The 23343-nt window shown below is 39.3% G+C and overlaps 2 protein-coding genes across 2 annotated transcripts; both read right to left on the bottom strand.

Annotated features, from left to right (window-relative positions):
• Positions 1-435: 435 nt before the first annotated feature.
• Positions 436-12055, bottom strand: uhrf1 (ubiquitin-like with PHD and ring finger domains 1). The gene is made up of 17 exons (XM_026322977.1): positions 11926-12055; positions 9953-10115; positions 9398-9664; positions 8262-8416; positions 6780-6995; positions 6430-6545; positions 5868-6054; positions 5402-5525; positions 5003-5110; positions 4772-4876; positions 4464-4570; positions 4211-4373; positions 3780-3917; positions 3137-3257; positions 2763-2911; positions 2538-2636; positions 436-1936 (listed from the first exon to the last, which is right to left on the bottom strand). The coding sequence occupies exons 2-17, from the start codon at positions 10103-10105 to the stop codon at positions 1790-1792; spliced, it is 2355 nt and encodes a 784-aa protein (XP_026178762.1). The 5' UTR covers positions 10106-10115; positions 11926-12055; the 3' UTR covers positions 436-1789.
• A 997-nt stretch (positions 12056-13052) lies between these two features.
• kcnn1b (potassium intermediate/small conductance calcium-activated channel, subfamily N, member 1b) lies at positions 13053-19519 on the bottom strand. Its single transcript, XM_026323747.1, has 10 exons — positions 18850-19519; positions 16943-18076; positions 16290-16715; positions 15794-15889; positions 15072-15490; positions 14744-14885; positions 14413-14523; positions 14106-14233; positions 13760-13829; positions 13053-13528 (listed from the first exon to the last, which is right to left on the bottom strand). The coding sequence occupies exons 2-10, from the start codon at positions 18059-18061 to the stop codon at positions 13244-13246; spliced, it is 2796 nt and encodes a 931-aa protein (XP_026179532.1). The 5' UTR covers positions 18062-18076; positions 18850-19519; the 3' UTR covers positions 13053-13243.
• Positions 19520-23343: the final 3824 nt, after the last annotated feature.

Genomic DNA, 23343 nt, shown 5'->3' with positions numbered 1-23343 from the left:
CTAAAAATCTCCAGACAAGTCCTCTGCAAAAATTATATATATAAAAGATTTTCAATTTTTTATTGAACACTGAAAACGTATTGACAAATTCTTTGCACCAAACATGTGCAAGCAGTTCTAAAACTACATATCAAAACTAAAATGAAGTAAAATTATACAATTTTAGAAAATATACACATTTCCCCAGCTATGCAAGTCTTTTGTCTCTACATCAGAACTCAACTCAAACTCAGTGCTGGCATGTGGAAGGAAATTGCCGCGCGCACACACACACACACACACACACACACACTGCTATTGAAATTCAACACCAAATTTTAATCAGTAAATTAAAAAGTTAACAGTAATTGTAAGAAACAATGGATAATTTATCTGATTCAGCAACAAATTTCAGAAGCGAAGTGTGGAGTTTTCTTAACGTTTAAACTTAATGCAAGCGTTTCCTCAGTTTTTTTTTTTTTGTTTTTTTTTTTTTTTTAAATGAGGTCAGGTAACCAGTGACTGCAGAAGACAAAAATCTGAGTCCAACCCCTCTATATGGCAGTAATAGATTAAAAAAGATGAAAAGGTACATGTTTTAGCAAAATTACAAATAAAGTTTCTAGACTCAATTAGGTTTAGGTGTCAGGCACAATATCTAAAGAGTTAAATTTAATGGGAGTTCTACGTTACTCTCTTGGTTAAGCACTTGTTTCTTTGGACTTATTACTTGGAGTGAATCTTTTCAAAAGCAGGAGAAATCCAAATCCATGTCAGAACGAAATAGCTTTAAGATTGTAGGACATTTAGCTTTTAAAGATTTAACCAAACTTAAAGAATCTTTAAACCAAATTCACTTAAAAATACAAAACTACTTAAGGAACCAAATGACAAGTCAGAAAATCCAATCAAGTTTGATGACACTGTTCCCCATCAAAACACTTCAGGAGACCAAACATATTAAAAAAACAAAAAACAAAACAAAAAAAAAAAAAAAAAAAAAACCTTTAACTGGCTCAGTTCATGCTTGTATCTTAGGTCTTCAAAATATTTCATGTGCTGCTTCAGATTCAGAAGACCCCTTTTCTCAAAACGGAGCTTTGTTCACTAGTCATGTTTGTGCAATTTAAATAATCTGATCATGCCATAAACCGAATACAGATATATATCAAAAAAACAAAAACAAAACAAAACAAAACAAAAGAAAAAAAAAAAAACAAGCACAGAGCTCCAGGCTCTAAAATCTTTCAATTCAGATGTGAATGGAAATAAAATAAAATCTAAAATCCCAATTGCATGATCAGATTGAAGACAAAAAACTGCACCAAACTGATGACCAACCATAGGTCAAGCTAACGTTGCATCCAGATTCTAATAAATCCCTTAAATCCCTCCCTTAAATCTTGTACCAAAGAATCTACAAACAAGTTGGATAAACACCTTAACCACTTTTGACTTAATATTCTCTTAAGGAGTGCTAGACATTTAGTTGACATCAGAGGGATTTAGTTGAAAATAACAATTGTACATCATGAATACATTAGAATTAGTTAATGAACAAAAAATACTGGGAGTAAAATTACAGTTGATCGTATTAACGGTTTAGGCAGGTAAAGGAATTTTCAATTTATCAGTAACTACATATAATGGCATATACAAAGTGAAAAATGGTAGCATTTAAGTCCACAAAAATTGTAGTTTTATAATCATAAAAAATATATTAAAAGCAACTGATTCTTTATTGCCACTACTGAAAACTCTTGCAGTTTACATCGCATATCCTCAGGGGCTGAGTATGCAAAACCAATGATCATCGCCCGTTGCTGTACCCTGGGAAAAACTGATTTAAAATGTCTTGCAGAGATTTGTTGACAGTCATGGAGTAGTTTTTGCCCAGATCATGCCTGCAAGCTGGGCAGGTGTACACCTCTGCTTTGAAGGACCGCTGAAGGCATTCCTAAAATAAAAGAAAGTTTTCAGTTCTCAGGTACTCTACTATATATTCCACTCTAAGATAATGTTTTTCTATTGTTAAATATCAATTACACACTTAAAGGTTCATTTTGTCACCACACTACTATGAGATTTAAGATCATTCTAAACATCCCCATCACTGCAACACAATCAAATAAAAGCTTCTTTTAGACCATTAGCATTTTATCAACAAACCCCCTATAATGTCCAAAGGTGTGACTGAGTAACTGCAAACAATGTTTTCAATAAAAAATAAAAAGGCTATGCAATGTGTTGTATTTAAAATACAAATGTATCTACAGGCAGAAAGTTTCTCTGTCTAAGTCAGGGGTCTCAAACTCCGGTCCTCAAGGGCCACCATCCTGCTTGTTTTCCAACTATCCCCGCCCAACCCACTGCTGATTACCTGGATCAGGTGTGTTCACCCAGTCCGAAGCTGCAGGGGCAGGGATAATTGGAAAAGAAGCAGGACAGTGGCCCTCAAGGACTGGAGGTGGAGTGCTAGTCTTGCAACCATAATGTGTCTATGTTGGTTTATATAGTCACTTGGGATGCTAGAATTCAGGACGGTGATAATCTCTTACCCTGCAGACATTGTGTTGGCACTCTGTGGTGATCGGCTGATAGACCACTTCTTGGCAGCAAATGCAGAGGAAGACTTCTTCAACCTTGTTAAGGAATTTCTGCAGAAATAAATCAAACATTTCAAAGTACATTACAATCTGCCCTATGACTGACAGTGGGATTTCAAAGTGTGGTTATAAATAACAGCTTTCACACACAAAAAAAAAAAGTCAGCTCAGCCTCACCGGTCCAAGTGACAGTGACTCCATGGCTTCATCCCACAGCTTCTTGTTTGCCTTGTCATTCTTGATGAGCGTCTTCTGCTGTTGAGAAAGCTTGTACACCTCTACCTTCATTTTCTTAGGAGTCTTGGCTGGTGAGCTCTTGGAAGACTCTGACCAAAAAGAAAGAAACATATTTTCCATTTAATAGTGTTAAAAAAAAAAAAAAAAAAAAAGAGCAAAAGAGGAAAAAAAAAAAAAAAAAGCAACCTTGCATCTGCACACAGGCTATGATGGTTATTTGCATGGCCTCAGGATAGTTTGCAAAAGTCTTGTATGAACCTCTGCATACTATCAAAAAGTAACAATACTAACAGCTACATACATATAGCGCTTACCGCTACCCTGAGATTTTCGCTTCCTCTTTGCCTTGCTTGGTGTTGCTGCCGCTGCCGCCGCCGCCTCCTCCTCCTCCACTTCATTTTTGTTCTCTTTCTCTTTCTGATAGCCAGCAGGATACTGTAAAAACACCATAACATTTAGTTCATTTACACTAACAGAAACAAGTTAATGAGTATGCTTAAAAGGAATTAAACAATTAGATGCAACATCTTGCATTTATCAGCCAACACTGACCATATTTATATATTAATTTGCTGATTGTTTGTGTTACACCTTATTTTATGTCACTGACTTGAATTTTGTATCAGCAGTAATGTGCCATACTGTGATATTTAGCACCCCGACAATGAAACACAGTAGTTTTATTTGCATCAATTTGAATGTTGTATTTAGTGAGATCTATTTGAAAAGTGAAAAACCTAAAAACATTTTAGCAGTATTTAAACCTACAAGGGGTAAACAATGGCACTCCTCCCAGTCTATTTTTCTGTCAAAGTTGTGATAGGAGTATTTTGTGCATACTGAACCACGAATGATGCATTTCCGACTGTGAGCTCAACAGTTCGTAACACCGATAACGTATTATTGATTTGTAGACAACAAGAAAGCCGTTGTGGTAGAATGTAGTCTAACCACTACCTGCATGGTGAGACCGAGCTTCTTGATGCGTTCCTTGCCATCTCTGGTCCATGGTGCGGGCTCATCATCGTCACGCTTAAGTAGATAGCGCCAGACCAAGAAGCCAGACTTGCCTTTGTCTGGCCAGTACTTCACCACCTAAAGGAAATCAAAGACATGAACAGGAAAGCTACTAGCAAATCCCCACATTTAGAATAATCAGGTGTATCATTTAAATGTAGACCACTGGCTCAACAGTAATTCAGTTCTGGTGAGGCTACTAACATTTATTTTAACAGATCTGCACAAATGAATTACTAAATTAATTATATTTATCAGTGTAATTAAATGGTAACCTAGCATCTTTTTAATAGCTGGTAAAACTGTAGTGCAGTGTGCCAGTTTGATGTCTCCCTTCACCTAAAATGTATGTAGCAATGTGTCCCTCATACCTTATATATCCCATCATATCTGTTTCCTTCCTCAGGGCAGTATTTACTGTGCTTGCGACCCTTGCAGCTGCGCACAACTCTAACCGGTTTGCCTTCCTTCCAGTTCTTGGACTCAGCTCCATGTTTGTCGTTGACGGGGACATTGCAGTTCAGAGCCAACGCCCTGATGAGAAACAGATCAAACAATTAAAATAAATAACTTAGAAATTACATTGATTTAGGACATTTACAATATGTTTCCTAAGTGTAGTACCGGTTCATGTGGGTCAGTGTCTGATCACACGATTGCTCTGCAGTCCTTTTATTTCCAGACAGATCTCGCCCTCCAGAGCCAGTATAAGTGAACTCATTACCATCATCCTACCATGTAAGACATCAGATATTAAATATAATTACAAAGGAGGTTTGGCAAAGTGTAAACCCTTAACAGAGAAAGCAATAGTTTCATATCAAAATATGACACCAATTTCAGTAGCATTAAAACAATTACTACTTCAGCCTCAACTTAAACCTTTAATAATTAATCTTACTACGATCATTAAATTAGAAGATTCAGCATACCACATCATCCTCATAGCCTCCTGCAAGGACCAGAGAGTAGGCACCATCATTGCTCCTGCCATGAATCCCAGCTACATGTGGCCTATGAACACCAGACTCACTGACCTAGGAGAGCCAAAGAATTAAAATATTATTGCAGGCAACTGAAAAATGACAGAGAAAACCCTTATAGATGTTAAATATACCCTTAAGTTGAACGAAAGAACCAATTCTCCAGTTGCATAGACAGACCTGTACTCTGAACTTCCACAAGGAACCAACAGGGATGCCAGGGATTGGTCCATAGTGGTTGGATGGGACAATTGTACATTGCTTGGTTCGACCAACACAGGCCATACCCTGGAGAGAGTAAAGTCATGAAGATTTTAGTGCAACACTAATTCTTACTGTAAGCTAGCTGTGTACAAAAACACTAAATACGTACACAGTAAGCCTATATGTTAAAACAGTGTGTATGCTGTGGCAAAAAATGATCTGTGACAAAAACACCTTGCTACAAAATAATTTATTATTTAAATGGGAGCTTTATGTTTTTGTAACCATTTCATATTACAGTGTTAAATCTGACTAATTTATGTCTTGCACATCTAAATAAGAGTCACTCTCTGCCAGCAATGAGTATGTACTCACCTTGCCCCAGTCTCTCTGGCTGGAAGAGCTGGCAGAAGCCATCTTCGCCTTCTTCTTGCTCTCCTTCAGCTTCTCTCCAGCCAACACAACCTCACTAGTATCATTACGGCAACCTGGGCAGTACCTGTAACCACATGACATGCAAAGGTCAAGTCAAAACAAATATATTGCATCAATAGTGATGATCAAAAAGATGGACAGTTTATTTATGAATAAGAGTGATGTGTGTTTTAATCCAGCATAAAAATATTTCTGCCTTAAATGGTTATCAGATAAATACAATTTAGCTCAGTGCAGTTGTAACTGAGCACAGAATACTTGATATGGTATAGTATAAATAGTTAACGTTTTTTTTTTTAATACTTTAAAAAGAAACCGCATTATTCAGTCCAATACCGAGTCCATATGAAAAACCCAATATATTAAGCTTGTGAAAATACTGAGTTTTGCAAATGCTCGTACTGACCAGTCCTCATCTTCAGGGATGGAAGTGAGTGGTGGGTTCAGGCAGTAGGTGTGATACGCCATGTCACATTCATCGCACAGCAACTGTTTGTCAGGATCCTGCTTGATGCCGCAGATGTGGCAGTTGCACCATTGACAGTTTTTGTTGGGATTATCCTTACAGTGCTTGCACTCAGGTCCATTTGACCCTGGAGAATACAGACATTTGATAACATTGTATTTCAATATACAACTATATTGTGTGTGTGTGTATACATATGTGTGTGTGTGTGTGTGTGTATATATATGTATATATATATATAATATATACACACACACACACACACACACACACACACACACACACACACACACACACACACACACACACACACACACACACACACACACAGGTGTATAGTTTGAACACACTTTCTCATTCAAATCATGGTAAAGTGTCCAAACTTTTTACTGGTATTGTACAGCACAATGACAAGATTGATAGGTGAGTAACACATTTCCTTCCTGTCAATTGCTACCAACGCTGAACTTCGCAATTTAAAAGTTTTCATCATTCAACCTACTTTTTAGTGGACTCTCAGATCCAGCTGCGGCATCACTTAGAGAACCATGCTCCTCAATTTTGTAGATTTCATTCAAGAACACGATCCTACAGTCATTTAGAGAGTCACCAGCGTCACTGTAAATAAAGAAGGAATCTGTCAGTCACACTGCACTGTGGCAATAAACTCATCAAAAATGTTACCAGTACATGTCAAAATTTGACATGTATCAGGACACCACAGCAGGAAATTTACATCTGTCCACCTACTACTGTGGCATCAATAACCTTGATCTTTGTACTCCTGTATTGTATCTGTATGTCAGACACTCTCTTAGACCTGTGGTAATTCACGCTGCATAGCGCCCTTACCCAAGGATAATCTTGGCATAAATCTCTCGCAGGGTGCGTGTCTCCCTCCTCTTCTGGATCTCAGCATCGTACCAGTAGCCACGGTCCTTGGGGTCGTCTGGGTTGTAGTTGACCATAACAATCATTCCTGGCTCTAGCTGATGCCACTGGTACACTGTACGAGCACGCGGACGAACATCCTTGGCCAGCAACTGAATAACCCCATTCTCTGGGTAGCTGCGACAACAAATGGTACACCATATCAGTTTGCAGTTCTGAGACAAGCCACACACCACCACAGGTGTTTCCTATAGAGTGATTCCAGGGAGTGTGACTGAATGCATGAAAGTATGTTTGAATGAGGACAAACTGAGGACAAACTGCTTCTGGAGCAAGTCTGAACACCACTCAAGTCAATGTTCCCTCCAGAACTAACGCACCAGCAAACTCAGCGACACAGGAGCGCCTTTCAGGGAGGGTAAGATACCATAGAAAACCCAGTACTTTAACTGTTAGAGCAACACAATGACTAAATACTGTGCCATTTCCATGTAATAAAGAATCAAGACTGTTCACCTGAAATTGTGACAGCCAAAGATGTGGCAGGAAATCTTTTGCATCTGTTACACATTCACTGCAGCACACAAGTAATGTTCCATCCCTGAAGCTGTTGATAGACCTGAGGCTTACTTATTGAAAAGCACAGCCTCTTCAGCTTTAGATGCATTAACAATATTTTTGTTGTTTTTTTTTTTAAAATATGTCCCAGTACCATATTTTCAAGACTATAAGTCACACCAGAGAATAAGTCAATTTTAGCAAACACACCCTTGTTGAATATGAAAACAAAATCTCTTTGCTATATAAGTCGCATTTCTAATTACAGTAATTATAGTCTAAACTAGCCTATGATAAATGTACACTAGGTATAACAACAAGCAGAAGTACATTATGAAATTCATTCATCTGTGTCAAGCAATGTTAAACTGTACCAACACTAGAGCTGGGGGAGATGAAGCGGTGTGTTCTCCTCCTCTTCCTCTCTCGGGTTGTATGAATGCCAACACTCATTCCAAACTTTGTTACAGCTATAAACTATAACCTGCACATTATAATCCGCACTATAACTCTTTCTTTTTGTTGGCATTTTCACTTGTGTTACACTATGAGTTGTAGTTTAGCATGAACATAAATGTTTTTACTTTTTCAGTGGTACAGTATTATCTTTAATTGAGTCAAGAGTGCAATCTAACACTAGTGACTAAATGACTATAAATATACACACGAGTTGCTTTGCTACATAAGTCGCAATGCAAGCCAGAGGAGTAGAAGAAAGTGTGACTTATTGTGCAGAAAATATGGTAAATATTGCAAACATTTCAATGTTAGCACCCCTCCTCTTTCCCTTAGCTTATAACAAGTTAGCACAATCTACCACAGTACATACCTTTATCAGGGCTCAAATTGTTTGAGCATTAGTTAAACATTGAAAACAATTCTTACTCTTCGTATTTAACATGGTAGAGTATCTCCTCTTCTGCAGGTTGAGCCTCTGCGGCCTCCTCTTTAGGTGTCTTTGTTGTCTTGGTAACATTCATGATCTGGGCCTCAAACCACGCACCCATGTTCAAGTCTCTTGCATCCACCAGCTCATTGATCTTCAAACACACAGAAAGGAAACAAGTTGGCGAGAACTTCATACGTATGTTATGGAGCTGTAGTTGTTTCAGTGAGCAAATTTTACCTATTCATAGTGATGGATACTTCCTGCTTATAATCAAGGGGAATAAGTACATCCTGTTATGTCCCCATTTATTTAGAAATTCCTTTCTAATACAAAGTGGCCTACTGAAGTATGACTTTGACAGTGGTGTGACAGCTTATATAAGGCAGGTACAGATGTGCAAATATTCATACAGTGGTTATTCTGCCACTCTAACATTAAGTGTTCATCAGAGTGACAGTCTGGGGGAAGAAACTGTCTCTGTGCTGGGTGGTTTTGTTGTACAGTGCTTTGTAACATCTACCGGAGGGGAGGAGTCTGAACAGTTTGTGTCCAGGGTGAGAGGGGTATGCAGACATGCTCCTTCCCCATGAGGTGACCCCGATCACTTGGAGGATTTACTGGACAATGCGGGTTAAAAGCAGTAATACTAACTTCCTAATATTTAGCAAAAAATGAAAATGATCCAAATGTAAGAAATGTATTAGACACTGTTCGGCACTCTGGATCAATGAAGAACTATAGAACAACATATGTGTCTTCTGCTTTCAGCTGCTCCCTTCAGGGGTCGCCACAGCGAATCATCTGCCTCCATTTTACCCTATCCTCTGTATCCTCCTCACCCACACCAACAATCCTCATGTCCTCCTTCACTACATCAGAACAACATATGTGTGGAATGGCTAAAATTTGCCAGGACCTTTCATTCCCCTCAATCATGTGGTTGATCAAAGTGGATAAACATGTCATTTAACCACGTTTCATGACCTCTTCCCAATTCACGTCACACACTTTGAGTATTCACTCTCTATTCCCATTTGATTTACCCCACCACTGGACAAAGTAAAATTAACCATTAGACACTAAATATAACATCACATCAAATGTAATCCCAGTCATTGGTTTTAAAACACACCTTGTATAATCCAAACCCAGGATCAACAAGCTCTGGGGTGTTTGTCTGGGCAGAGGTGCCGGCAGTCTGGCCCTCCACCTCACCGTGAGTGGAATTCTTGTCGGACTCGCTCTGTGTTGAGCCACAGCCAGAATCAGAGTCTGAAAGCTCTGCTTCTTTGTCCTTGCTTTTGACAACTTCAACAGGGGGCATCTTCTGCCTAACAAGGAGCTGCACTATATCATTTAAGCCCACGTTGTAGTCGAATATGGTATGGCCATCCTCCATCTGAACAAAAAACAAACATAAGTAAAAGAAAACAAGCAGCACTTTTTGATGACTGGAGTTTAAACATTCAATGTTTTGTTAATGAGTAAATGTCAAAGTAGCATTCATGGCTGAGCTACAACGACCAAATGTGGAAAATTTAACATCAACTGAGATTGAATAAACAACTCTGAAAATTGTTTAGAGATGTTGCCTTTCTAAATGCTACTACTACTATACTAATACTACTATCAAACTTAGGAAAGAATGCCAAGATGAAAGATGTGAAATGTGATCACGCTGCCTCACCTGCTTGCCACGGTAAAACAGTCTCTGCCTCTCTGGCTCTACCTTGAACAGCTCCATGATTTTGAGACGCAGTTCATCCACCTTGGTAAGTTTGGATAAGGAATCCACTCGGTGGGTTTCCTTCCCATCCATTGTGCGCACTTGAATCCACATTGCAGCTGCCCTGTGTCAATAACCAAACCATGACTTATAATCTCAATCATTGCCATTATATTTTACTCAATTCCATAACTACAGTTAATCCCTTTTAAGGGATCATTTCATTTGAGACATTTTCCACTCAAGCGGACACTGTTAGGACACACAAAGGCTTTCTATGAACTTAAATATCACACAACCATGGTCAAAACAAAAAGATGTGTCTGCAAATTATTTGAATTTATCTACATTTGAGCACAACTGCATCCACTGCAAAAAGCTTGGTCAAATAACATTTGTCTCCAGCAATACATAAATTAATGCATCCATCAAGCCCATTAACACTATTATTAATTATGTTGGGCTTTGTCTGAAAGATTTGAAGGCCTGGTCTGGGTATCAATCTTAATTTATTTTAATCAGTTTCTGCAAGAAGCTACACAGTATTATAAAGTTTGTTTTGCAACTAAACATTCTTGATTTTAAACATATTCAAGAAAAATTAATACATTCCATCAATGTTGGCCTTGATCAGGTAATATTTTAAATGAATCTTTTCCCTGTCATTTTAGTCTTCAAGCCACACAAAGCCAGTATTTTAAGAATTGCTCACATACAGTATTTTACAATGTTTACTAGAGCTGCAATGATTAGTTTATTAATTGACAGAAATTCTAAACACACACACACACACAGGATGTGGATGTAATTTTGCCTCAGCTAGACGCCCTATATACTTCACACTTTTTACATTATTATGTGTATGTAACAGTGTTTATTTACCAGACTCTAGACGGATCCATTATTAAAATGCAGGGCATGCTTCCTGAACTGAATACAGTCAAAGAATGATCTAAATGTGTCAGAATGTAGCAGATATAGGACTACTTCTCTCCCGCAGTCAGCACTGGGCTGTCACTTGAGCAGAGTATCAGAAAGGGAGGGAACAGGCTGATTTAAATACAGTGCGGGAAACTGACTCGTAGGCCACTCCCAGTTCTTTTAAAAGCAAGCACATCCGGACGCGAGGGAGCCCTAGCAAACAATGTGCCTCCACTGTGTGACAACGAAACAGCCGGAATACTACCGTATATACGATTCAGACTGGATTATTACAAAAGAAAACGATCTTTTACTCGCACAAATATCGCCATGTCCCTATTTAGATAACGTTAGTGAGCTCGGCGGCTGCTTTGTTTGTACTTTTTCGCTCGCAGCTGAGGTCTTGTCCCAACACCAATGAACAAAACACAAGTAACAGCACCGAAAACAAACCACCGTGTCCCCGGTAAAGACGAATGATTTCACCGACATCCTCGGTTGTTTTCAAAATGCAGAGCAAAACATGAGCTAAGCCATCACAGGGAAATATGGAAAACCAGGAAAATAAGCAAACTTTAAGAGTAGGGTGTTTGTTTTGCTTCGTACGAAGCAGCAACAAAGCAATTTGAGACTGTACGATGTGTAGTTGCTCAATATGTTGCTATATTTCAAATGCACAATACAGAATAAGTGAAGTTCATCACCCACCCATATCAACGCTTAACGTTACAGCAAACCACGTTACAACTTATTGTTAAAAAAACCTTTCATTTGGTCTGTTACGATAAGAAAGCAGAGCACATCTCACAGCATGGAAACTGTCCCAGTGACAAAAAAGTTTGGATTGATTTTGAAATTCACATCTAGAGAACTTGGTGTAGAAAAGCAACCAGAAACGAGGTAGGACTTTGTCAAGTTAGCTAACGTTAACCTCAGTAAGCTAGCTATTGGATGATGATATCAATGGGCACAATTTTAAAAGTTATCAGAACAAGAGAGAAAATGCGCCTTACCTATTTGTTCGTCCAAGAGAAAACAAGAAATTGATGTTTAGCTAACGACGCGCACGATTTCCCAAAATAACGTTGACGGTTTGGAGGACCAACTCTTGAGCCCTTGTTAGACTGATCAATGAGTTATTCTTCAAGACTTTGATATCCCGCCTGCTGTAACAGTGCAATCTCGCGATTGGCTGTGGGCCTCTAAGCAGCTGTAGTTCATTGGCTGGCAGAGCTGTCAGTCTGGAATGTGACTGGAGCTTAGCCTTAGCGCGCGAAACGACATTCTCGTGGGTGCAGCTCGCCTCCAGACATTTATCGCGAGATTATGTAGCACCTTGTAAACCAGATGGTAGACTGGTAAACAACCCTATTGGTAGGACTGTTTGCCATGTCTCTTTGTTATTTTTGTTTCCTGATGAGTTTCCTTCGTAAAACAAGTGCCCTAGTGTGTGAAACTTGGATATAGAACCCCACCCATGTCTGAATATAAAAAGCTTTTTGACTTTATAAAGCTGATTAAAACATGTTTATTTATGCTCCCTTCCCTTCTGATTGGCTGGAGGTGAAAATGAATGAGACCTATTCAGTTCAAACAAGAGCACTGGGAAGAATAAGTAGAGGTATGTGTGAGAAGAGGATCTGTGTCTCTTCAAAATTGTTATGCACACTGAGTGAAATACACCACCTGTCATTTGCTTCTGCTATTTTCTGCTTATGAGCTAATCCTGTTTGGGAGTGCAATGAATAAAACAAGTGTAGTTCTAAAAAAAAAAAAACTTTACTATCAGTGATTTTATATAGTATAAAGTACACTGTACTGTATCTGTGTCAAAGTCAGTCTGAAATACTGTGGGCTACTCTAAATATGAAACATTTTCAAAATATTGCAAAGAATAGGCAACCTGTGAGACATACTGTCTGCTGCGATGTCTAAAACCCATATCCTTTATATACAGAGATTAAACTATGGGTGTTGTAAATGCTAAGGCTAGTGATTCACAAAGAAAGAAACTATAAATACTATTTGCAAGATATTATATATATATACTGTATATATATAAACAAAACTTTATTTCTATTGCACTTAAGAAGGTTGTTAAGTTTACAACTTAAAAATACTGATACTATTTGTATATATTTAGGTCTAGATGGGAAGATTTGCTTAAAGACCATAAACACCATATGGAAGGTAAGGGCCTTAATTCTCATATGTAACTGTATGAATGTGTAGCAGACCATTGCAAAATGCAAAAAGAGATCTATGTTAAGATCTCTCCTGGCATGAAAAAAACTGCACATGAGGAAGAGGAAAACCACTGGGGAAAGCCTATCAGCTGTATGACATCTCTGGTGCTCTGGATCCTGGGCAGAGGTGTCTGGCGGGGACTGAACAGCACTCAGAGCTCAAGGACGATGAAAGGAAGTGGACACGACAGGCCAAGTCCTCCAGGAAATCCTTCTGTAGCTTTGTTATTGCTTGACACAGCACAACGGGCAGCGAATGCACATTGAGAAGGATGGAGTCCAGTTTCTCTTCCAGAGCTACAATCCTCCTGTCCAGATCCTCGCTTCGATGCTGCAGCTCCAATACCAAATCATACATCATGTTCTGAGTCTGGGAGCAGCAGGGAGGACAGTTAGCCAGTAGAAGTAAAGTGCTACTTTCCAAAAAGTGTGTATATGTGTATATCACCTAAGATACTAGACAAAATATCTCATGACAGGTTAATAGTTGATTATGGACACATAGCTGACAAGGTGATAAATCTTTTTTTCCATCACAATAAAACATTCATTTTCTCTTTTGACATTTTTTTAAAAAAAAGTTATGAACCCCATTACAAACCTTTGCAAGATCAGCAACTGTATTGGCCTGGTCAGTTAGTTTCCTTTGCTCCATTTTGACTCTTCGCAGTCTAACGTTGAAAATCAGAACCACAGTCGGTTGGTGTGCCAAGTAAAATAAACGCAGTGAACACTGTGTCTCAGTAGCTACTGAACCTACAAAACTACATGAATGAAAACCCTGTCACATATTTTACTCTAACAACATTAACATTTAGCTAAAGAGTAAGGTTAGTATGATTACATTCTACCAACAATATTAACATGTTGGTCGTGCCGTACTGGTGGACTGTGATTCACTGTGTTTTTCTCCACTCGCTTCCTGGTGATGATATATTTCTACCTACTGGTGGATGGCTTGCAGGAATTTACGCTGATGGTGTCGTACTCTGGCGTGGTCAATCTTTTTAACCAGCTTTGTATTTTTGTAGATGAGCCACGTCTCCCTCAGCACATTGGCGGCTGTGTTTTTAATCTGTTGGGGAATGGGGATGTTTTAGGCAATGGTTGATAAATTTGACTTGCAGATTTTAATATATTACACAAAATTTTAAATAAGTGTCAAGTAAAAAAATATTTCTGTTGAGACTGAACTGTCACAGTTAATTTTAAAAACAACATATGATAAATTTGCATGTACAACAGTAAAAAGACCTTTTTGTAGAGTTGAGTATCCATCATGAAATTATGGACGTGCTTCTCGGCTCTGGTGAGTTCAGATTTTCTTGCAACAACAGCAACAACTAAAGCTGTGCAGCCCGCTCCCTGAGGAGGAGAGCACTGATTACAACATTGTAGCTTTCTGTAATAAAGAGCATTATGATTATCTATCATCTACAAGTAAAAGTTAAAGATATCACCTGTATATTATAGAAATTTGATAATAATTCTATATTATGCTGTTATATAATTTGGCTGGTGGGTATGCTTAATATGTTTACACTACACTACATGTCTGCTTGTACTGACTCAGTATAAATCTCACCATAATTCCTGTTAACAGGCAAACACCTTTTCCACAGTAGGTGTGAGGAACCATGTCTCCATAGCCAATAGACAGGAACGTGATAGAGATCAGCCACATTGCTCCAAGAAAGGTACTAGTCACCTCCTGTGCGTCGTGATACCTGTTGAGACATGACATCTGAGCATAACTACTGTAATTTTAATCAGTGTGTATCATAGAGTTCTGTTTCTTAAATGTGTATCAACTAAATAACATGGAGAACACTGAATTCCTACTGATGATACTGAAGTAAAGCAGGTGGTCAGTAAAGACAATAGTTAGAAGTTGCCAAGCTTTAACCTAATACCTCTCACATACGCGTACAGTCCACGCTGCAATGATCCAACAGGACACACTGAAGACCAGCAGCACTGTGCCAGGGCAGATGGTCATCAGTGTCTTCATGACAAACCGAGTGTCGAAGTTGATCTTGTTGAGGGCCCCGATACTGCGGGAGGAAGCGTCTGTGAACAGCTTGCTGTGGAGCAGCATGACCCGACCAATAAGGTAGAGGCGTAGAAACATCGGTACAGAGAGGATGATGTCAACATCAGCGTCCGCTACAGATGCTGTGTAGCTAAAGGCCAGTCGTGTTTTCCAGGTGAAAACATACTGGCCGGGGATTGGATGGATGGCACAGACCAGAAGCTCCATCACGACAAAAAGAATTCTTTCAAAGGTCATGGCTATCCTCCAATCATCTGCCCCGTTGTCCACCATGAAAAGCTGCACAAAGAATCAAACACAAAATTTTAAATAATTAATGAATCTTACATGTTAAACTACGCACAACACCATCCGAGAAAATGATCTATGATAAATGGATTTGTTTGGACTGTAGTTTTTATTTCACAGTTTTGTTAATGTGTTTTTTAAGTCTGTGAATATTTGGAAAGTAAACATATCTGAGCAAGGTCCACTGAAGAAGGTTTGGGCTTAGGGAATAAAAATTGTGTTCTCATGGTCAAGAATGAACCTTGACAATCGTATAAAAAGGCAGCATGGATTTTTATTCATCCTTTCACAAACCTGGATTTCCCGGGCATGGTACATCACAATCAGTCCAAGGAGAACAGCAGTAGAAAGGCTGATCAGACCCTTAAGTATATATGAATATATGGAATCCTGCAAAACAATGGAGACATAAACATGAATATGGAGAGTGCAATCTGCTGTGAAGAGACAATGAGTGAGCAGAACAAATAAACGATGCAACAGTAAGTCATATCTGCTCAAAAAAAGTCTAAAAAGTCTTTCAAATGGTACTGAAGCGATCACATCGTGTGACATACTGTAGTTGGCAGGTCCAGATTGGTTTCACTTAGAGGTTGCTCAAAGTTTGAGGTGCATTTTAGCAAAGCATGTCAGTCTGTTGGTAAATTGTACTTGCACTTTTCTCAGTCAGCAGGTCATGTGTACTGTGCAAACTGTTAGAAAGCTCTATGAAGTTTTATTGAGTCTCGAGTGGCTCTGCACTGATGTGAATCCTTTTTGTAAATCTGTTGATGAATATAGGTTACAGTACCTTGGTGTAAAATCCCCTTGACATCTCTGTCTCAATCACCATGACAATAATGCCAAACATCCCGCAGACCAAGGCATAGTCACTCAGTTGTTTGCGCTTCCCAAAGAGAGCTCTTCTCTGACCCAGCCGGTAGCTAATGTCCTTGGTCTTCTTCTGTGGTATGCTGCCATCTTCCCTGGTCAGGCTCTCACTGTTGGCCTTACTGGACTCTTCTCTGAGGACTTTGGAGAAGGCATCCTCAAGGATAGCACTGTGCAGAAGCTGAAGAGGCTGCTGTCCTGAATGAAGATCTGCAAGACTGGATCTTACAGTGCCATGGCTGCTCAGTGATCGCACTGCATCCCCATTAACTATGTCACCAGTTTCTAAGGTGTCAGATGGTCGGGAAGCGTGTTTCAAGAGGGAGAGCTTTGATCCACTGAGGTGCTGAGAGAAAAAAAATTAAGAAAAGGGAGGGCATACAGATAAATTCTCAGACAAAATATCCAGGTCAGTATATAACCTGATTGTATATAAACAGAAATAGGACTGTCCAAGATGAAACTATCCTTTGTGTTTTGCACTCAGGTGCTATGTGACACTGACTGAGTTTTAAGAAATTACCTGCACAAATCATGAAGAAAATACGAAGTAAATAAAGAAACATCATGTACCTGACTTTGTTGCTCTGTTCCTGTTTCCTCAAATAAATCCTGGTTCTCTAGTGAACTGTACTGGCTGGTGGAGAAGGATTGGACACTTCTGTTACCAGCTGGCATGGAAGACCTCTTCACACGAGGCGTACAGGTCACAGGGTTGTATGGGACACGACAGCATTTGGGGGTGATGGAGGGCTCTCCGGATGACTTGCAGGTTGGATCACCAGTTATCGAGAAGTGAGATTCTTGCCTATGACGTTGCTGAACTAACAGTGGTTCCTTACCAAAGAGCTCTCTCCAGTCTGCACTGACAGCAGGCTGAGGTTTTTGGTGAAGTTTCTGATTTGTCTCAGCACACTCAGTGGAGCTTAGAGGAATGTTGAACAAATCTGGACAGGTTCCTTGGCTTCTCTCTTTGGGTTTAAAATGATTGCAAGGCTGTTGCTGGACAAGCTCCTTTTGATGTTCATGGTCACTGCACTGAGGCATGAAATTATCCTGTGGAGTTTGAAGTTTCAAAAAATCCTTTTGGTTTGTTTGATGGGGTAAAATGTGGCAAGAGGCTGAAACCTGGGTGCTTTGAGAGAAAGGCTGGGTGTGTGGTGAAGATGAAAGGCTCCACTTATTTGTAACCCTGGAGAGGCGGTCTTGGACTGTACCATGTTTTGATTGTGGTTGGAAAGTAGAAGCCTCTGAATGTTTTTGTGCATCGGGACAGGAACAAACACATCTGTCGTTGTGGCTTGAATGTCCCACGCTGGTCCCAGCTCTCTGTGCTGAGGATGAATTATCTCCTACACCGCTAACCTGGTCACAAAGAAGCAGCCAGTCTTGGTCACTCAGATGTGATAAGGTTAGTCTTCGGGTTTTCAGTGACGACCTCGGGGCTGAAACTCTTGGAGGACTAATTCCATTAGATCTTTGGTGGCTTGAAGATGTAACACAGTGCAGATTCGTCTCCTGTGGGGATGAAGACATTTCAGCTGAGGTTGCAGTGAATCGATCCCGCTTCCCCTCCGTTGGAGGGGATGGACCTCCTGAGTTACAATGCTCATGGTCCCCATCGTGGAAGACTTCACCTGTTGAGTCAAGACGTCGTGTTGCATTGGTGGGTTTAACCAAAATCAACCTCATGGCATTACTGTAGAGCTGAAATCAGATCACACATAAATAGTTTTTATACCACTGAAAACATGACACATATATATTTGAATCAGGACATTGCATATAGTAAAAAGCCTAAAGCTTCATTTTCTGTCTTTGACGTCTGTGCTGGCCTCAATGTGTAGTGTGAAGTATAACAGTGTATTTTTACTAGCATGTTACACTCATCTGTTCACACAGGGTACTTGTTAACAGCAATCATCACTTTTCTAAAAACAATTTATTTAATCTCAGACTGTGTACTCAGATGGGTGTAAATGTGAAACATTCTGTCAGAAGCAGATGTGAAATCCCCCACCCCCATCTTACTTGTTCTTGTTTTTGAATGGTGCTTTTATATTTACTCTAAAAAAAAAAAACATGCTTGATACCTCATGTCAATTCTTAAATGAATGCAATTAAAATTCAAGCCACAATAATCAAATTCAAAGTTGCATATATCGACAGTTGCAGTATGCACATATATAGAGATTTATAAACTATGCTTTTTTCCATAAGAGATGTTATCCAGATGCAGAAGGACTGACGCTCCATGATATATATTATTTACCAAACTCCTAAAGCTCGCAATTAAGGCACTAATTTGATACTCAACATCATGATGACAATATTTTTTCTTAATCAGTCATTTTCTGTAAATGCAAAACTAATTATTCCAAATAGTAGATGTCTAAAAACAATTCAGCATCACAAAATGTATAAATTTCTCCTTAAAAGAAATACAAATGACACATAAGCAAATCCTCACTAGTACTTACCTTTTCCTTCCATGTGGTATTTTCTCCAAATTTAAAGACGCAGCTTACGAATGGTCCCAGTTTTCAGAACAGAGGTGCTAAGAACAGCAGCCTGAGTGGGTGGGACAACGGCTTGCCTCCTCCCAGTTTGAACACTTGATAAAGGAGCTTTGGAGACACTGTCCTTTGAAAGTAATGATTAGAATTCAACATGAAGAAAAAAAGGGCAGGAGCAGCTGGCCTGCTAAAGGGTTGCCATGCAAATGACCAGGGAGTGGGAGGGTGAAGCAACAGGTTAGGTTGCAAAAGAACAAAAACCTGTAATATCAAACCAGTTGTGTTAAAGCAGAACATGTCATCTTAGAAATCCCTACAAATTGGGGGTGGACTGATTGGTTGCTAGGGAAAGTAAAAGGAATTGGTTGCTTTCAATGCAAAGTGGAAAATAAAAGGTCAGTTGAAGTTGTCATTGAAGCTCTGCAGTTCAAAGGCCTTCACAGAGTCTCTTATCTCCTCCGCCACAGGAGCGCGGGTGGACAAAAGTGGCCATTTTAAAATCTGGTTCTGAATGAATCAAGCCAGTGTGTGCAAGGTCTCATCAAATGTGTCTTAGAAGATTGAACAAATTTAATTGCAGGAGCAATTTTGCAATAACTGTATGAGCATTTAGATTCAGGGCCAAAAACAGTTATCAGAACTGCATCTGATGTTCAAATTCCAGATCCATTTAGAAGGAGTGGTGGTGTTTTCTCAGCCAACTAATTATTTCTACTGGTGTTTTGTTGCTTTTCAGACATAAAGGCCTGAAAACATTAAACAGGATTAATGGCTTTCCACATGCATTTTAAAATGCTTCAAAAACGCCCACACATTTCACATGCAAAAAAAAAAGATGGTTTGGTGACATTTGAGTTGCTTTGCTACTACCAGAGACAAACTGACTGTTAGGCTCATAACCCTGAAACCTCCATTTTCAGAAGTTATCATCCACTTCCATTTCACCACCCCACCGATTCTGAAAGAGAGAACAGGACTTAAAAGTCACACCTGGCTACAGGCCAAAGGGTCTGGTGGAGTAGATAAGCGAGGCCACTGAGCTACTGTTTGACATCTGGGGATGTTTTTGTTAAAAACATTCTGCTCCATTTGTTTAAATTTGCGACTTTGTACAACTGCTTCTGCACTTAGCCGTCCTAAAGCATATCATGCTGTGGACAATGCCTTAAAGTACTGGCAGGAATGCATCAACATGTATTATATCAATATCAATCATAGGGCTGAATAGCCAGCGATGAAATCACGTTACTTTCAACACTTGAATGCAGTATTGTTCTTTAAACTGACTAGGCATTGTTTTATGTCTCACAGAGTGATGATATCTTTGTAGAAGGGCAATACTCTTAATCCATTTGCCACAGGAGGCCGAGTGTTCTTAGCCTGGCCAGCCAGACCCGCTCCCTTTTTTTAGCGAAAGAATGTGGGTCTGGACCCCCTGTCTTAGGGAGTCTCTTCCTTCGGCTTCAAATGAACCGGGCCAATCACAGCCGTCTATCTGCAATGGAACGGGCTTTACGCTCCAGTCGTCCAATCAGATTTAAACACATACGCACTGACTTGTTCTCAACGTTGCTTTGTTTGTTCATACTGGTCTCACTGTCGCTTTGCTTGCAGCATATCCTTCGCTCCTGTGATTGGTTTATTTTGCTTCCATTGGCCCACCCCCAGGAATTCGAACGCAACCCATGAGGGTCCAGACAAATTCTTTGGATAAAATAGAAAAAGAGTCAGTCTGGCTGGCCAAAAAAATAAATAAATAAATATTAGGAGGGCACATTAATCTTCTGTGTTTTTCCTGTTTTGTATGATTAGATGTAACATATATGAACAGGAATAAAATAGACTTATTTGGTAAGCACAAGAAAAAATATTTATTAACAAAAATTAAAAAAAATATTTATTAACTGTTAATAAATTGGAAATTTTGTTTAATTTAATGATATTCTGGGTATATTTTTACAAAATAAAGCGTGCATTAATTGTATTTTTACATTGCTTATCCTAAATAATGCAGCACTAACATTGCTTATGTGGCATTTTACATCTCACTGTATTCAAATCGTGCAAAACTTACATGTGAGGTTTTGTGAAAGCTGTGTGTGTGTGTGAGAGCAGGTGCGTGCAGACATATCATGGGTACGCACTGGTGACCCTGGCACTTGACACCAAAACAAGACAAAATTATTTACACTTACACTGGTTGTGGAAGATACTTCAACATCGATGAACCACACTGAATAAACTGTTTGAAAAACTAAAAAGGCCAATTATTTAAAACAGGCAATAGATCCATTTCTTGGAACAGTCAGTGATAGTTAGAAACTGACATCACCAATTTTTGACTTTTGTCAGAATTTACAGGCCACTGCGAAGATTTTATTCCAGAATTATTCCAGAATTTTATTCCAGAAGAAAACAACATCCTCTTCCGTTCAAAATACAAAGACAATCAACAACCAACAGCCAATGTAGACCCTCATTACCGACACAGGAAATACATCTACAACCCTCACAGTTGGTTTTCCAACTATTGGCATACACAGAGAACACAACAAAACAGCACATGACCCTAGTCTCAGGACACCACCCCGCAAATCCCAAGGCGAAGCCTAACTCTAACCCCTTACTCTAACCCTGGCACTTCCTAGCCTACCCTAGCCTCAGCCTCTCATCCTACCTCCTTGATCGTAACCCTAACCCCAACCTAGCCCCCAATCCTAACCATAATCCTAACCCCCTAATCCCAACCCTTACCCTAACCGTAACACCAACCTTGACTTCCTAACCCCAACCCTCTTTACACCTACCTCTGTACAGATTACATTGCTGGATAGGGGACTATCCTTCATACCACGTCCAACCAAACTACACTGGGGAGAACTTCAAAGGGAACTCCACCAAATTTCACCACAGAATTAAAATAATAGTCCATTTTCATACTAAACCCAACCCCCAGAATCTTCTATTTACAAATCCTTCCAGCTGGGAACCAGCCACTTCCCAGACAGAAGTCAAGATTCAAAAATTCATGTCATAACCTCAGAACTCTTCAAACTCTTCATCCCAGACCAGAAAAATCCCAGGAAAAGGAAAGCTCTCCATCAAATCAGAAATAATATCAATATAATCATTAATCCTGCAGACAAAGGTTCCAGAACCGTAATCATGGATAGACAACAATATACACTAGAAACTTACGGACAATTATCTAATTTATTACACTATTAACCACTCCCAGTATACAGCCAAAAACTTAACCCAACAGAAACTCTACATACCACAAAATATATCACCACCAAACAAAAACAATTCCTATCAGGCCCAGACCACACACACCCCAGAGAATTCTATATTTTACCAAAATTACACAAAGACCTCACTCCCTGGACTGTTCACTTTGAGGTTCCCCCCAGCAGACCAATAGTGTGTGACTACAGCAGAGCACAACACAGCACATTCTATTGCTCATTTTCTTAACCCCCTCTCCAGCAAACATCCCAGTTATATCAAGGACACATACCACTTTTCTAGACCCTCATACATTGGATCTTTTGTCTTGCCCCAAGGTTCTTCTAATCTACAATGAATCAAAATATGAAATATGGTTTATGCATGGATTTGTACTACGCTTACAAACTTAATTATTTGAGGAAGAAAAAACTAAATATCTTACTATATATCTTAATGCTGCTGCAAATCTGTGAAAAGATTGGTGTCCCTGGCAAGCCAAACTTCTTCCAGAGTAAGAGTTCATTATTGAATTGTTGTATTAGGAATTATAATACTGCATTTGAAATAATTGACACGTTTTTTTCAATACACAAAAACTAATTTTAAATTTCAGTGGGACAAGAGCAAGCTGACTTGAATTGGATTAAGCGTATACAGAAAGGTACACCACAGCATCAGCATTTTCTTAATCTGATTACTTGCTTTCCAGTGTCCACCTCCTCTATCATCACGTTCAGGATGATGCCCTGCCGACGCCCAGTTGTACACATTATAAATCTAGAAAGGAGACCACAGAACCACTCAAGGTTCTCATTTGATGAATCTTTGTCAAGGGTCACTGTAAAATAAAAGGAAATTACTGCTCACTGATCTGCTCCTACCAATGGATTGTGTACATCATCACTATGTGCTTACCAAGAGCTGCTGGAGTCTCCTTTTGTGCTTTCAGAGGGAATTTTGCAGTGACAGCAGATTTCACACACATGTCTGAAAGACAGTTGTAGAAAACTGTCAGCCCACAGTTACACATTGTATTACGGGGAATTTTAACCTCTGGCAGCTGTGCTTCTAGAAGAAACTTCAAAAACGCCCACACATTTCCAATGCAAATGCTGGGTGATTACAGCATTGTGCTAAGTCTTCCTGTAGCTCACCTACAAATAAGAAAATCTTACGTTCAACCCTAGAACAACACCTATTATCAAAATGTATATCTGTATGTAGTAG

Source organism: Mastacembelus armatus, chromosome 4 (assembly GCF_900324485.2).
Source record: "Mastacembelus armatus chromosome 4, fMasArm1.2, whole genome shotgun sequence".
Lineage (NCBI taxonomy): Eukaryota > Metazoa > Chordata > Actinopteri > Synbranchiformes > Mastacembelidae > Mastacembelus > Mastacembelus armatus.
Note: the sequence above shows the minus strand (reverse complement) of the source record. Positions and strands in the feature narration are given on the sequence as shown.

Bases quoted from the DNA above. Each gene is read 5' to 3' on its own strand.
- uhrf1 (XM_026322977.1), bottom strand. From the start codon at position 10,105: ATGTGGATTCAAGTGCGCACAATGGATGGGAAGGAAACCCACCGAGTG. The intron at 3,918-4,210 runs GTATGAGGGACA...GATTTCCTTTAG, and splicing joins GATATGATGGGATATATAAG to GTGGTGAAGTACTGGCCAGA. The intron at 2,637-2,762 runs GTGAGGCTGAGC...TTATTTCTGCAG, and splicing joins AGTCACTGTCACTTGGACCG to AAATTCCTTAACAAGGTTGA.
- kcnn1b (XM_026323747.1), bottom strand. From the start codon at position 18,061: ATGAGGTTGATTTTGGTTAAACCCACCAATGCAACACGACGTCTTGAC. The intron at 15,491-15,793 runs GTTTGTGAAAGG...TTCTTTGTGCAG, and splicing joins ACCATGCCCGGGAAATCCAG to CTTTTCATGGTGGACAACGG. The intron at 14,524-14,743 runs GTGAGATTTATA...TCTCCTCCTCAG, and splicing joins GCCTGTTAACAGGAATTATG to GGAGCGGGCTGCACAGCTTT.